The 15,490-nt window shown below is 46.0% G+C and overlaps 1 protein-coding gene across 2 annotated transcripts in view; it reads left to right on the forward strand.

Moving 5' to 3' along the window:
• Positions 1-15,490, forward strand: part of LOC146517652 (nidogen-1-like) — a 40,564-nt gene that overhangs the window by 10,563 nt on the left and 14,511 nt on the right. Inside the window, exons 2-11 of one of the 2 annotated variants that reach the window (XM_085163985.1) lie at positions 1,248-1,550; positions 2,035-2,258; positions 3,919-4,496; positions 4,574-4,714; positions 4,971-5,222; positions 5,651-5,851; positions 6,027-6,266; positions 9,895-10,116; positions 10,230-10,358; positions 11,401-11,544. In XM_085163985.1, coding sequence (XP_085020111.1) covers positions 1,248-1,550; positions 2,035-2,258; positions 3,919-4,496; positions 4,574-4,714; positions 4,971-5,222; positions 5,651-5,851; positions 6,027-6,266; positions 9,895-10,116; positions 10,230-10,358; positions 11,401-11,544 — 2,434 coding nt within the window. The remainder of the gene's footprint in view (positions 1-1,247; positions 1,551-2,034; positions 2,259-3,918; positions 4,497-4,573; positions 4,715-4,970; positions 5,223-5,650; positions 5,852-6,026; positions 6,267-9,894; positions 10,117-10,229; positions 10,359-11,400; positions 11,545-15,490) is intronic. The other variant, XM_085163986.1, reaches the window with a different exon arrangement.

Here is a 15,490-nt window from a genome sequence, read left to right on the forward strand (position 1 = left end):
GCTAATGCTGGGCTTAAGCCGGGCTAATGCTGGGCTTAAGCTGGGCTAATGCTGGGCTAATGCTGGGCTTAAGCTGGTCTTAAGCCGGGCTAATGCTGGGCAGACACTGCGATTTCTGGCCCATTTTGAGCCGATTTTTCAGTCGTGGGACCGTTTTGGTGATCGGCCGATTTTGGCCTTCATCGTGTGCCGTGCATCGTGTAGTATACGTGGGGTAACGAGAAGCGATTAACACCTCAGGCTGTGAGGCTGAAATTGCTGAAATCACCTCAGGCTGCGGTGACAGTGAGGCTGTCACCGCAGCTTCTCACACTGCGCACGCGCAAACACGTAAACGTCGGTGAAAAAGACGGAGCAGCAGTGCAGCGTGTGATCTGGACACAAGCGATGGAGGCACAACTTGTAGAACTTTGGAAAGCTCATCCGAGCCTTTTCGATGTGACCTCACAGAATCATCACGACCACAACAACCGTGAAAATAGTTGGATTTACATTGCTGCTCAATCACAGCTGCCTGATCATGTTTTTCATTAGCAATTTAGCAAAGTTGATGGTGGTTATGTGTGTGTGAGTGAGAGACAGAGAGGGAGAGCGAGCGACAGAATTTCTGTTATACCCTTCATATTATGGACGCACAGTGTGAGCACTCGGGTCGCATCAGAGCATCGGGCCGTATAGTGTGAGACCTGCATCATGACCTATGAACTTCTCACCCTTGCGAGTCAATCGTACAGTTTGAGCAGGAGCTGAATAACGCGACAGTGTCTGCCCAGCTTAAAGAGATCTTTCTTTTCTGAGTGAATGGGAATTATTTGTGTGGAATTCCTGGAGCTGGCAGAGCGCAGAGTAGCAGTAAGAAATTTGTGCACTCTGCTCACAGTTTGTGCTGAATAAGCAAATCATTCATTTAAATAATCCCAAGTTATCATTCTTAGAATAACTGTAGGGTTTGTTTGTCTTAGCTTTGAGAAACTTATGATAATGACGGAGCATCAACAGTCCTCACTTTATCTCACGTCAGCTACTGCCTCATGAAATGTAATCAGACAGTACTGGACCACATTTATAGTTCAGACCTCAGGATTGTGGGAAATGTCCAGATTGGTCATCAGTAAAAACATTTAACCTTGAAATAAAATGATTCATTCTCACAATTACTAAAATCTGAGGTGCATAAATGCACTGTGTGAGTTCACATGAAATATGAGGTGTCTGTTCATTAACCAAAGAACCTGATCCTGTTTCAGATCAACACCAATGGGTTTGTGGCTGTTGCCGAGCCTCCTGCTGAGGAGAAATACCTGGGGAAGACGCCCAGTGAGTTTAAAATGATTGCAGTACTTCTGGGAGACCTGGACAACAGTGACGGACAAGGCAAGGTGTACTTCAGGCACGACAGCACCCCCAATATCCTGGGTCGAGCCGCTGACCACATCAGGCAGGGTTTCCCAGATGGTAAGGTAGAGAAGCCCACCGACACCTTCATTGTTACCTGGGAGAACATGGCTGCCCGGGGGACACCTGGACGAGGAGACCAACTGGACACTAAGGTGAGGATTTCAATTTCTCTCAATTAGATAGTATGTATTTATTTTTATATATATTATATACTTTTATTTACTAATTTATTCTGAATGTATTTTCCTTAGTGCAGAAAAACAGATTATTTTTTAGTTCTACGGCATAAACGCTCACTCTACCAACAGTCGCCTCAGGGCGCTTTATATTGTAAGGTCGACCCTACAGTAACACATACAGAGAAAACCCAACAATCATGTGACCCCCTATGAGCAGCACTTTGGCGACAGTGGGAAGGAAAAACTCCCTTTTAACAGGAAGAAACCTCCAGCAGAACCAGGCTCAGGGAGGGGCGGGGCCATGATGGGAGAGACAGGACGTGGTGTGGAATATAAGTGATGATTAAATGTAGAGTGGTGTATAAACACACAGTGAGCAAAAACACACATGAGAAATAAGCAGTGGTGTGGATACAAATGGGAACTTCTTCTTAAAAACGTGATTTTGCACTTTCAGAGAATCACCTTCCAGCTGGTTGTAGCCTACACAGCATCATCTGCCTGGGCCATCCTCTTGTACCCCAGGAACGGCCTGCAGTTTCTCTACACATCAATAGGAGGAGAAAGAAAGCTGCTCGAGTCATGCTTCAATGAAGGCCTGGTGGGCTGGTTCTGGCAAAAACAGGGGCTGTACTTCAACCTTACCTCTGATGACGAGGCCTCCATCAGACAACTTACCAAGTATGACCGCTGCTGACGTTTGTTCTATAGTGGCACTGAAAAGATGAAGTCTGTGTTTGTACATGGTGCTGTGATAAAGCGCTCGCTCCCTTCCTGGTGTATTTGTCACTTTAATGTTTCAGAACAAACAAGTTTTAATGTTTGACAAAGAAAACCGGAGTAAAGTCCTGTTAGAGAAGCTGCCCAAACCTACTCTGTGTGAAAAAGGAATCATGGCTGTAATCAAATGTCTGAAGCATCATTAGTCCACTCTTTGCAGGATTGTTTGAACAGCACGGTCTGTTTACGATCATAGCACAGTATCTCACTCTGATTTAAGTCCAGACGTTCATCAGGCCTCTCCAACACCTTCATTTTGAGGTTTTTTGTTTGTGCTCGAGCTTCGGTAAACGATGGTCGGATGTTTTCCATCAGGACTTTCTGGCAGAGAGCAGAATTCATCAATGACAGCAGGTCCTTAGCAGCAGGCAGCCCCAGACCATCACGCTGTTGGTATGATGAGCTTTTCAGGAAATGCTGTTAGTTTTGGAGCAGATGTAACCGGACACAAGCCTGCCAGAAAGTTTGGCTTCTGTCTTGTCAGTCCACATATTTACCCAAACATTTTGGAGATAATCAAGAGCAGTGGTCTTCTCCTCAGTAATGGATGCCATCTTTCCCAGTCTCTTTCTTATTGTTGAACTTTGACCTTGACAACAGTAAGGAAAGCCTACATTTCTGCAGATGATGTTCTGCCCGTTACTTTTTCACACAGAGCCAAGATGGATTGGATCAGTTGTTTTTTTCAATAATCAATGAAATCATATTTAAAAATACTGGCGACCTCTGACCCTGAGGATGATGTCACTGAGATTCATCTTCCGAGACATTTAGTAGATGCACCTGTGGTATCAGTGTCACCTGTATTGCCGCTTTCTTGAATTATCACAAAGTTGCATGTCCCGCCCGCCAGCGTGATGACTCTACCCCGTCGATGTGTCGAGGCCGATAGAAACTCAAATTTTTAATGAAGTGAAGAAGAGAGCAAAAGGTTGATTCTTTTCATCTGGACGTTTTCAGTAGGAGAAACGTTTCATCATCATCAGCTGACTGCAGGTTTCCAACCATATAAACATCTGCACAATGACTGAAACCAGCAGCACTGAAGGAACGATGAGAGTGACGTGAACAGAATCCATTTGACTGATGATTGAGCATCACAGAGCTGTAGACTTTGTTTAATTTTAGTCTCAATAAATGAGTCTTAAGATGATGTTTAAAAGAATAAATACAATCCAGGCAACGTAGAGATGGAGGGAGAGCGGGGGCCACCGCTCTAAACGATCACCTCTGGTTTTAAAAGGTGTTCGGGGAACTACCAACAGCATTAGATGATCTCAGGCTGCGAGAGGGAGCGTGAGCTTCTAAGAGATCAGAGATATGGGCAGGAGCGTCAGTACCAAGATTTAAAATGAATTCTGACATGTCCTGAAAGCCGGTGTAATGAGTAACACTGGTCTCTCTTATGTCTTTGTTGAAAGCCTTGCTGCAGCTCTGGACTGACATCTTTTGCAACAACATCTTAGAAATGCTGTCTGTCATTTCTAGTTTCCACTTCACGAGTTTGATTCTCACTGTCGTCCACTTTAGAAACATTTCATGTTGTTCTTTATCCAACCAGAAAGACCAACGCAGCGCAGAGTGGAGTTTGGGTGTACAAGATTGGATCCTCCCCGTTCTTCGTTGAGATCGAACCGGGGAAAGTGACTCGCTCTCCTGAGAATGAGGGTGTTACTGAGCCTCCTGTGACCACGTTACCAACACAGACCGATGATCATGTGGGGGTGGACTTCTTCACCTATACAACCCCGGGGATAAAGACAGCTGGAACAGTACCAGAGGACGAGCAGCCATCTGAGACCACCAGCAGCTTCCAAACCGCTTATCCAGAAACCGTCACACCAGGAAACACAGCGCTGAAAGCTCAGGAGCCACACTTTGTGGAATCAGACACTATTGCACCAGCACCCACCAGCACTGCGACAATTCAACGAATACATCCAACTGAGCAGCATGAGCCTGAAACCAGATACACCACCTCTGAGACTTTGCAACCAACACACACCACTGCTGCGCCCAGTGAACCCAGATACACGACAGAGGAGCCGGAGCTGCGACAGCGGCACGTACCAGCACCGCCGCGTTCAGCTCCACAGCATCCTCAGATCGTTGTGGTCGATGAAGATTTGGATGTGAACGGTAGATTTCAATAACAGGACGTTTGATTTTTCTTTGGGTGAGATTGTCATAGTTTCATTCTTTTGTTCCTTTCACAGTGTTTGCATACAATCTGGAGACGTGTGCCCACAGCAGGCACAAATGCTCAGCTTCTGCTGACTGCCGAGATCACAGCGGGGGGTACTGCTGCCACTGCAGGCCTGGTTATTATGGGAATGGGAAGGACTGTGTTGCAGAAGGTAAGAAGAACTAAGTTCCTTATCAGTGAAGCTATGGTGCAGCTTTGGTCATTTCTTATTGTGTAAGACGGTGCAGTCAAACTATCCAAACTTAGGGTTTTTCTTCTATTAAAGCTTCTTTAAAAGCATTAAAACTTGGTAAATGTCATTTAATATTATTCCATTTGTCTGTATTTATCAGGATGTTTTGTAGGAATAAAGATGACTGAAGATAAAAGAAACAATAAAATGATTTAATGGAGAAGTTGTTTTTCAGGCAAACCCCAGAGGATGAATGGAAAAGTGAACGGCCAAGTGTTTGTGGGAAACTTACCTTCACCGGTAAGGCTCAGTAACAATGATTTGCACTCATACGTGGTAGCCAATGATGGACGGGCCTATGTGGCCATCAGCAACATCCCCGACAGTGTGGGGCCCTCCCTGCAGCTCCTGTCCTCACTGGGGGGAGTCATCGGCTGGGCCTTTGCCTTGGAACAGCCCGGCTACGAGAATGGATTCAGTCTCATTGGTAAGGGTGCAGGTTGATGATGATTGTTGTGTAAAGCTGCATCAATTTGTCCCTCATGTGCTCACAAAACTGCAAAGACTCTGTGCCTGTAGAGCCTGGGAACAGTTAAATACTGTAACTGTAATGTTGGGGGTGTCATGGTTGTTACTGATGCAGAAAGTCCAAAATCAGACATCAGACAGTCTTCTTCATTCTGACGCTCAGTTTGCACTTAATGCACTTTGCACTCAGCAGGTTGTCTTTGCCTAAATGCATTGAATTGTTGTCATGATGGACGGTTAGATATTTGCATTAACAAGCATTTGAGCAGGTGTACCTTATAAAGTGGCTGGTCACTGCTCATCCATCTCCTGGAGTTTCTTCATCCACCGTCTTCGACAGCAGCCTGTGACGGTTGCTCCTCTTCCCGTGTTTTCACGTTCCCGTAGGCGGGGTGTTTTCCCGACAGGCCGAGGTGGTCTTCCAGCCGGGCAACGAGCGTCTGACCATCAAGCAAGAGTTTAAAGGCATCGATGAACACGACCACCTGGTGATGAGCACAGACCTGGATGGACGCCTGCCGGCCGTCCCGTTAGGCTCCACCGTCCAGATCGAGCCATACAAGGAGATTTACCAGTACAACAGAAACTGTAAGCAACAGCTCTGACACTAAGCTCATCGCGCAGTGAGCGTCTAACAGTCCGTTTTTCATTTTCAATCTTTCTGTGTAAACATTTCAGCCAAATCAATGTTTTAGGACATTAAAAGATCCATTTCCTGTCCCACTGAAGCTCAATGCTGAAGTATTTCTTCTCCTCCTTCTAGTCATCATCTCCTCCTCCAGCCGCAACTACACCATCACCTCTCCTGATGGAGATGTCCAGACTAGAAGCTACCAGTGGCGTCAGACCATCGTCTTTCAGACCTGCCCGTATGATGAGGCTGGGTGGGCGGGGGCAACGCTGACCACCCAGCAGCTCAGTGTCGACCAAATCTTTGTGATGTTTGACGCTAACAACCACCTCATCCGCTACGCCATGAGCAACAAAATTGGTCCCATCCGCAGTATGTTACACGTGTGTGTGTCTGTGAGTGTGTATGTTGGAGCACCACCACTAATTGCATTGATTTTTGAGTCACTAGTGACTCTACTGGTGACCATTGTGTACCATGCCTCTCGCCCTAAGATAGCCGGGATAGGCTCCACCAGAAGTGGACGGATTTGGTTAAGAAGTTACTCAGTAAGATGTGCAGGTGCCATGAGTTAGTGCTACATCACAGACAAACAAAACTAGAATCTGACTGAGCGGAAATGAAACAAACGTCTTCGAAGGCCTGTAGCAAAAAGTGATTGTGGTTAAAATACTGGAAATGAAGCAAAAGCACAAACATGGCTGAGCTGTAGAAAACAGGTGGACGTCGCACTGTTGTTGTTTTTAACAAACCAGAATAAGTCTTTCATGTTTTCACTGATCACTCAGAGTGTGTGATAGAAATCAGAGACACAGGTGACGCTGATCTTTCCTGCTGAAATGGGCTGAAAATATTCCTGATGTAACCTGGAAGGACGAGGCCGCAGTCTTTGTCAAATGTGTTAAACCTGCCACAGAGTTTGTTTTGCCTACAGGAGGCTCCACGTTTAGCCTCTACGTATTTAACTGAACAGCATTTGGAGGCTGTGATTATTTGAGTTCTTGGCACAAACAACAGTGATGAAAAAATCTGCCTCTGTGAATGTGTGTTTATTTTAGTTCCACATGTGTCACAGACGCACAGGTCAGACTCATGCTGAAGGTTTCCCACATTGTCAGGGACAGTCACAGTGAAGCGTGTTGTTACTCCCAGGAATGTTCGGAAACACGTATCCAATAGTTTAAACCCTCAGCGGTGCTGCAGTGGGACATCGCAGGAAGGTAAACAGTAATCTGAGCCTGGCTCTGTTTCCTCAGCTGCAATCAGAGAGGCCGTGAGAGTGCTGCAGGCAGGGGCGAAGATCAGCGGCTGACAACAAGATACCAACCTGGGCTGGGGGTTGGGGGAGGGGCAGGAGGAGGGAAATATGCAGGTGAGGTTGGTTGGAGAAGCTCGGGGGGTTAGAGTTATACAAGCAAACACTGAGCTGGGCTGGCAAACAGCCGAGCATCTGGGACATGTTTGCTGCTCCGCCCAGCTGCACGAGTGACTGCAGCAGGCAGTGAGTGAACCACAGTTTGTATCCATTAATCCTTTTATCATGAAGAAGGACGAGAGCAGCAGGCTCCTACAACATGTCTGATATTCCACCAAAATATCCCCAAATATTTAAATCCTCATTTCTGCAAACTCGACAGACAAACGCAGATTTTCCTTAAATACTTTGAGGGATTGAATAACAGAGCAGATGTTACACAACAGCTGTACATACAAATATCAAGAGCCATGGTGGCTTTGGAAGAAACACTCAGGAATTCATTAGTGGTGACGTCGCGGTGGTTAGGTCCATCTTTGCTATACAGTCTGTCTGTGAAACTGTCTGTGACAGATGAAGAGCTGGACCTTTCTAACACTGACACATGTAACATATGTGTGCATATGTGTGTTTTTGCACATTTACATGATGTTTGTTGTTCTTCACTGTTAGATTTTATTGGTAAACAACAGGTGACACAGCTCACTGATGTTTAATAGAAATGTGTTGAGTCCATATCCTCTCTCGCTGCCTCGCTTCTTACTGTGCTGGTGGTTCAGTGTGAGTGCTACTTTCTGGAGACACTGGATCTATTTTCAGGGTTATCATTATCTGGTTGACCTTCAGGGTTTGTTGCCAAACTGCACACATTTCCCACTGTGTGTGTTGTCAAGCAGAATATTGAAGAAGAGATGTGTGAATCTGTTGGCATATAGATCATGTAGCTGCAGGCCAAAGAAGACATGATTAACGTGGTTGGACTGTGGGTGGTTCAGGTGCAGATTCAATTCAATTCAATTTTATTTATATAGCGCCAAATCACAACAAAAGTCGCCTCAAGGCGCTTCATAGATACAGAGAAAAACCCAACAATCATATGACCCCCTATGAGCAGCACTTTGGCGACAGTGGGAAGGAAAAACTCCCTTTTAACAGGAAGAAACCTCCAGCAGAACCAGGCTCAGGGAGGGGCGGGGCCATCTGCTGTGATTGGTTGGGGTGAGAGAAGGAAGACAGGATAAAAGACATGCTGTGGAAGAGAGACAGAGATTAATAACAGATATGATTCAATGCAGAGAGGTCTGTTAATACATAGTGAGTGAGAAAGGTGACTGGAAAGGAAAAACTCAATGCATCATGGGAATCCCCGGCAGCCTACATCTATTGCAGCATAACTAAGGGAGGATTCAGGGTCACCTGGTCCAGCCCTAACTATATGCTTTAGCAAAAAGGAAAGTTTGAAGCCTAATCTTAAAAGTAGAGATAGTGTCTGTCTTCTGAATCCAAACTGGAAGCTGGTTCCACAGAAGAGGGGCCTGAAAACTGAAGGCTCTGCCTCCCATTCTACTTTTAAATACTCTAGGAACAACAAGTAGGCCTGCAGAGCGAGAGCGAAGTGCTCTAATAGGGTGATATGGTACTACAAGGTCATTAAGATAAGATGGGGCCTGATTATTTAAGACCTTGTATGTGAGGAGCAGGATTTTGAATTCTGGATTTAACAGGAAGCCAAAACAGGAGAAATATGCTCTCTCTTTCTAGTCCCTGTCAGGACTCTTGCTGCAGCATTTTGGATTAACTGAAGGCTTTTCAGTGAGTTTTTTGGACATCCTGATAATAATGAATTGCAGTAGTCCAGCCTGGAAGTAATAAATGCATGAACTAGTTTTTCAGCATCACTCTGAGACAGGATATTTCTAATTTTAGAGATGTTGCACAAATGGAAGAACGCAGTCTTACATATTTGTTTAATATGTGCGTTGAAGGACATATCCTGGTCAAAAATGACTCCAAGGTTCCTCACAGTGTTACTGGAGGCCAAGGTAATGCCATCCAGAGTAAGAATCTGGTTAGATACCATATTTCTAAGCTTTTCAGCGCCGAGTACAATGACCTCAGTTTTATCTGAGTTAAGAAGCAGAAAGTTAGTGGCCATCCAGGTCTTTATGTCTTTAAGACATTCCTGCAGTTTAACTAATTGGTGTGTGTTATCTGGCTTCATGGACAGATAGAGCTGGGTGTCATCTGCATAGCAGTGTAAATGTATGCTATGTCTTCTAATGATGCTGCCTAGGGGAAGCATGTATAATGTAAACAGAATTGGTCCTAGCACTGAACCCTGTGGAACTCCATAATTAACCTCAGTGTGTGAAGAGGACTCTCCATGTACATGCACAAATTGGAGTCTATTAGATAGATATGATACAAACCACTGCAGTGCAGTACCTGTAATACCTACAGCATGTTCTAATCGCTCTAATAGGATATTATGGTCAACAGTATCGAATGCTGCACTAAGGTCAAGAAGGACAAGCACAGAGATGAGTCCACTGTCAGAGGCCATAAGAAGATCATTTGTAACCTTCAATAAAGCTGTTTCTGTGCTGTGATGAGCTCTGAAACCTGACTGAAACTCTTCAAATAATCTTTGATGGATCTTCTCTGCTCGCTGTGCGCGGTGCTGCGTCTGTGTGCTGTGAAGAGTCTTATTGTTTCTGACTGGAGGCGTGTCTAATTTTCTGACAGGCAGTCTTCTGGAGCAGAATCCGTGTTTCAGCGGTCGACACGGCTGCGACATCAACGCCGTCTGTACACCTGGCGAGGGCGTCCGGTTCAGCTGTGAATGCACAGCTGGTTTCGCTGGAGATGGACGATATTGCCACGGTAACAAACCCACACTTGGTCACATGGGCAGTGCTGAAAATGGGAAAGAACAAACAGATGAGAGAATAATTTCACGTGGAAACGGTCCACAGTAGTAAAATGATGATCTGAACCTGATTACATTAATCTGAGCGTCTACAAGCAGCACATGCAGCAGAGATTATGTGGCAGTAACATTACATACATGTTGTTGGCAGATATTGACGAGTGCAGAGAGACTCCTTCAGTGTGTGGACCCAACGCCGTCTGCACTAATCAGCCTGGAAGTTTGCGCTGCGAGTGCTCCACCGGCTTTGTGTTCGCCAGTGATGGGAAGACGTGTGTCGGTGGGTTGTGTGTGTGTGTGCGTGTGTGTGTGTGTGTGTGTGTTGACAGCTGGGGGGTATCTGGTTCCTGTGGGTGAGTATGACTTAAAGCTGACAGCGGACATAAACAATAACTCTCTGTGCAGACGAGATGTTTCTTGCTTCATCCTAAAACGATGATGCTGTCGGGTTCGTTGGTCGTCCCTCTGATGGGATATTGTGATGCAGGATGTGTTTAAATATAATAGTTTGGATGGTTAATGAGTGCTGTGGAATTTTAGCTCCATAAGTCAAATACTCTTCAAGATGAATCTTTTTTTCAAAACGACCTGTCCACCCACCTACAGCAGAGCACTCTGAGGTGATCTCAAAAACTAAAAGCCTGAAAGTTTCAGTACATTCCTGCCCCGAGTGGAGGAGTTGAGATATCTCAGGGTCTTGTTCACGAGTGACGGGAGATCGACAGACGGATCGGTGCTGCGGCTGCAGGGATGCGGACGCTGTGCTGGTCCGTCGTGGTGAAGAGGGAGCTGAGTGTAAAAGCGAAGCTCTCAATTTACCGGTCGATCTACGTCCCTGCCCTCACCTATGATCACGAGCTGTGGGTAGTGACCGAAAGAACGAGATCGCAGATACAAGCGGCAGAAATGAGCTTCCTCTGAAGGGTGGCTGGCCTCTCCCTTGGAGACTGGGTGAGGAGTTTGGCCATCCGGGAGGGGCTCAGCGTAGAGCCGCTGCTGCTCCACATCAAAAAGAATCTGATAAGGATGCTGTTCGCCCCCTGGGTGAGGACGTCCCACCGGGAGGAGGCCCCGGGGCATTCCCAGGACAGCGTGTCCTGGGAATGCCTTGGAGGAAATGGAGGTGGTGGTGGAGGAGGTGGGCAGAAAGAGGGAGGTCTGGGCTTCTCTGCGTAGGCTGCTGCCCCCACGACCGGCCCAGGATGAGGGGGAAGAAGATGGATGGCCAGATAGACACCACTGGTCTTTATTATCATACTGATGGATGGGGATGTGTAGTTTGGGACAGACTCATCAAAACATGTTTGTCTCTGGTCCTGCAGAGGAGAACCGTCCAGTCGATCACTGCCAGAGAGGCTCTCATGACTGCGATGCTGCACAGAGAGCACGGTGCCGCTACACCGGAGGCTCAGCCTACATCTGCTCCTGTCTGCCGGGGTTCGAGGGTGACGGCCGGGTGTGTCGGGGTGAGTTCACGTGCTCGCTTTCTCAGCTGTTAAGGATGATGTTCCTCCTTATTAAACAGATGCACTGTAAACGTAAGAGAAACTGCTGCATGAACACAACAAATGTTTGGGGTCGTATGGCTGACAGGTATGTTCACCTGTCACAGAATGAAGAGTTACTCCACAGCTTTACAGGCTGATATCAGTGTGTGCTGCACAGCAGTCAGTGCTTCACCACAGACCTCTGTCCACAGCTGCTGAGTGGTCAGACCGGCAGGTAAAGCTTTTACAGAGTAAGTGTGGCTCAGCACAGCCTCGTGCAATCCACCTGCACCTCTCTCCAGCTACATGACACAAACCCATCAAAGGCTCTGTGTGTGAAATGTTCAGCAGAGCCAGGACCTGTGTGTCGTCAGTTTACTCAGATTACAGGCTTTTTTGGGGGTGAAAGGTCACATGGGGCTCAGGCCCACTCTCTCTCACAGCCTGTTTGAATCGCTGGATCTTTATGGGTTTGATGGATTAACACGCGGACACTCGTGGCTCGAGTAATAATGCGTTCTAGTCTGCTGTTAGGTTTCAGAGTCATAAATATCTGTCAGCTGATTGGATGTCTGTCGTCCTCCATGTAAAACTGTTTCCTTGAGTCTGGAGATGTTTGTCGTGCTGTCAGACAGCGTGTAGCGTACACCATGCTCCAGTGCTAATGGTACAGACTACAAAGTGCTTCAGAATCAGTTTACCGTATACTTACAAACAGAACCTGATGTTCGGGTCCTTTAGCTGCTGTTATTTAACCGTCGATCGATGCTGAAACATGCAGCCTCACAGCTCAGTGTCTCAGACTGGCTGCTGAGATCAGGACTCTTTGTTCTTGTGGCTGCAGATGGCTCGTGATGACTGGCTGGATGTTTGGCCACAGAATGCAGTGAAGATGCTTTCCTCTCATAGCGTTTATGCTACCTGTCACTAACTCAGCCGTCGAGCCACTAGACTTATGAGCGCTGGCTGGATCTGAGCCTCTGTGGACAGAGGGCTGCAAGACAGGAGGACAAAACTATCGCTGCTATAAATACACTCTGGTTAAAGAGACGGGCTGTCAGCATGCGTTGTCGACTCGACGTTAGCTGAAGAAGAGTCTACTCAGAGCCCGTAATTAGCAGCTGCAAAAAGGGGCTATGTTAAAACCTGCACCTCACCCAGACACCAGGGGTCATTTGGGTGTCTTGGTGTCACTTTAGGGAGCTTTCAGGTGATTTATCTTTAAATTCAGTCTGTGATGCACATAGTCATCTAGATTCTGCCCACAGACGTACGACTGCTCAGTGTCCATCGGCTGTTTGTGTTCGGGTCCATATTCACGAGCAGTGATGACACAGCTGCTCTCAAAGACACGAGCAAACAGGTTTAGGAGGATCTTGCTGCTGCAGGAGCCTGCCAGGCTGTCGCGCCCGGGAACTCTGGCGTAACGGCGTCATTACAATAGACCCTGTGCACGGGAAAATGCTAACTTCCTGTTTTAAGACCGGATGTAAAGTAGCTTTATTTTGTGGTCAATCGTTACTGCGAAGGTGGACTCAAAGTCATATCCAAACACGAAAACGGAAAGAAGGTGTTAAGTTACAAAGAGAAGGTGGGAACACTCACCACTGCTGTGGTAAAAAAATATCTAATGATCAACATCTAATGATCAACTTTGACGTTTGAAGAGTTTAGATCGATTGTTTGTTTACATCACTCAACACAAGCAGAAGACACATCGTCCACACTCAGCACATCTCTGTATAGTGACAGTTACTATGATTTAAACAGGCAAATGTTCAGCATTCAAACTACAGGTGAGCAGGGAGAGCTCAGTAGATAGATGGTGGCCCCATGATCGGAAGGTCGGGGGTTCGACTCCGCTGAACGGCCACCCTGAGGTACCCCTGAGCAAGGTACCGTCCCTACACGCTGCTCCCCGGGCGCTGCGTTGGTGGCTGCCAAGGGTTAAATGCAGAGGAATAATCTCCCTATGGGGACTAACACATTATAAAAAAACATTAGTTAAAGGTTTCCCCGTTATGCTGATATCAGCTAGTCAAGTACACACCTACACAGCATGTCAACGACAAAAAGCCACAGAAACAAATAAATGAATGATTGCTGGTTAGGGTCTCTATGAGTATTTACAATGAGTATGTTGTGACGTACCTTCAAAATTACAGCGGTCCCTCGCTGTGACGCGGTTCACCTCTCGCGGCCTCGCTTCTTTTTTTCTCGCTTCACAGAATCGCTGCATCGATCACAGCAGTGTGACTCTGAAGTGCAGTACTGTTTGTTTCCCCCAACAAACACAACGTCGACGAAACGCTTTGCACCGTCAAAGGCACCTGCGGTAGCACCCAAAAGGCAGAGGAAGATGCTAACCATCGCACTGAAACTTGGACTTTTGATTCATTGATTCATTAATGTTTGATTAAGGTTTGATCTTTGGTTTCATTCTATAATACTCAACTTATTCTTCTACAAAGGTTTGAACTTTGAGAGTTTAAACGAGAGAAAAGTGTGAAAATGTTCGTGCCTGCCTGAGAAAAGAGCATAAAGTGTGCAGTGAGGGGTTTTACATAGTGATGGGTCGTTCGCGAACGAAATGGCTCTTAGAACCGGACCTTTGACGTGAACGACGCGAGCCGGCTCCTTATCACGAGCCGTCATGTGGGGTTTTTTTTCTTTTCTTTCTCTCAGCCTCTCTCTCGCACTTTTTTTCCGCTTCACTCCGTGCTTTCCGCTGGGCAGACGGGGGAGGGGCGGTAGTTTACAGAACCCGCAGGGGACATGGGAGAAAAAAAAATTAAGACTTTTGCGAGATCTCGCAAAAGTTGCGAGATCTGGCAAAACAAACTCGGGATCTTGCAAAACTTTTGCGAGATCTTGCAAACGTTTTAGCCGCATTCTTCGGACGCTGAGGTCGAGGCACGATGTGCTGGGAAAGCGGTGTTCCTCCCGCCTGTAGTAGGTCTCGACCTCCCGTTAGCTTCGAACTAACGGGAAGAATGCGGCTAAAACTTTTGCAAGATCTCGCAAAAGTTTTGCGAGATCTTGCAAAAGTTTTGCGAGATCCCGAGTTAGTTTTGCGAGATCTCGCAAAAGTCCGTCTTAATTTTTTTTTCTCCCATGTCCCCTGCGGGGCTCCGTAGCAGTTACACTCAGTAGCACAGGAAATTTGTAAAAGGAAAAAGCTGAAAATTTAAATAGTTAAAATTTGAAATGTGAAAAGTTGATTTTTGTATTATATGATTTATTTATTACATTTTATGTGGAGTGAATAAATAAAAGTATATTTACGGTGGCCCCTAGAGACAAAGCACATACAAACTTCAAAACACGTAAAAACTCAAAACACGTACAAAAGACAACAGAAGTGCTCCAGGATGCTGGGCGCAGTGTTGAGCTTTTGTTACCTAGTGGCTACACAAGCCAGCAAGTACCAACGACCGGATTTAGTGTGTTTATATATAAACATATATAAATAAAACCACTTTTTTTTTTACGTTAGTAATTCCTTTTGTGCATAATTTTATATTATTGTTAATAATAAATTAATTAAAGCAACAAAACAACCTGAAGAGCCGGTTCGGAGCCGAAAGAGCCGGCTCTCTAAAAGAGCCGGAAATCCCATCACTAGTTTTACAGCCTTAAAACATCTATAATCATTGTAAAAAATAAAGGTGGCTACATTGTGGATTTCACTTAACGCGGCATATTTTTTTAACATAACAGCGGCGATAAACGAGGGACCACTGTATACAAATACTGAGAAATATACAATTTGAATCCTTCCTCTCTTTTGCTCTGAGGCGTGGAGGAAGAAATATCGACAAGTTGACAGAGATCATCTACAGATATATTCGGTAAACGCCCGAGACACCTTGAGAAATGTAAATCATCCATTTGGTTGACTTGTTTTGGAAAACCCGAGCGTAAA

The sequence above is a fragment of the Neolamprologus multifasciatus genome, chromosome 6, assembly GCF_963576455.1.
Source record: "Neolamprologus multifasciatus chromosome 6, fNeoMul1.2, whole genome shotgun sequence".
In the NCBI taxonomy this organism is placed as follows: domain Eukaryota; kingdom Metazoa; phylum Chordata; class Actinopteri; order Cichliformes; family Cichlidae; genus Neolamprologus; species Neolamprologus multifasciatus.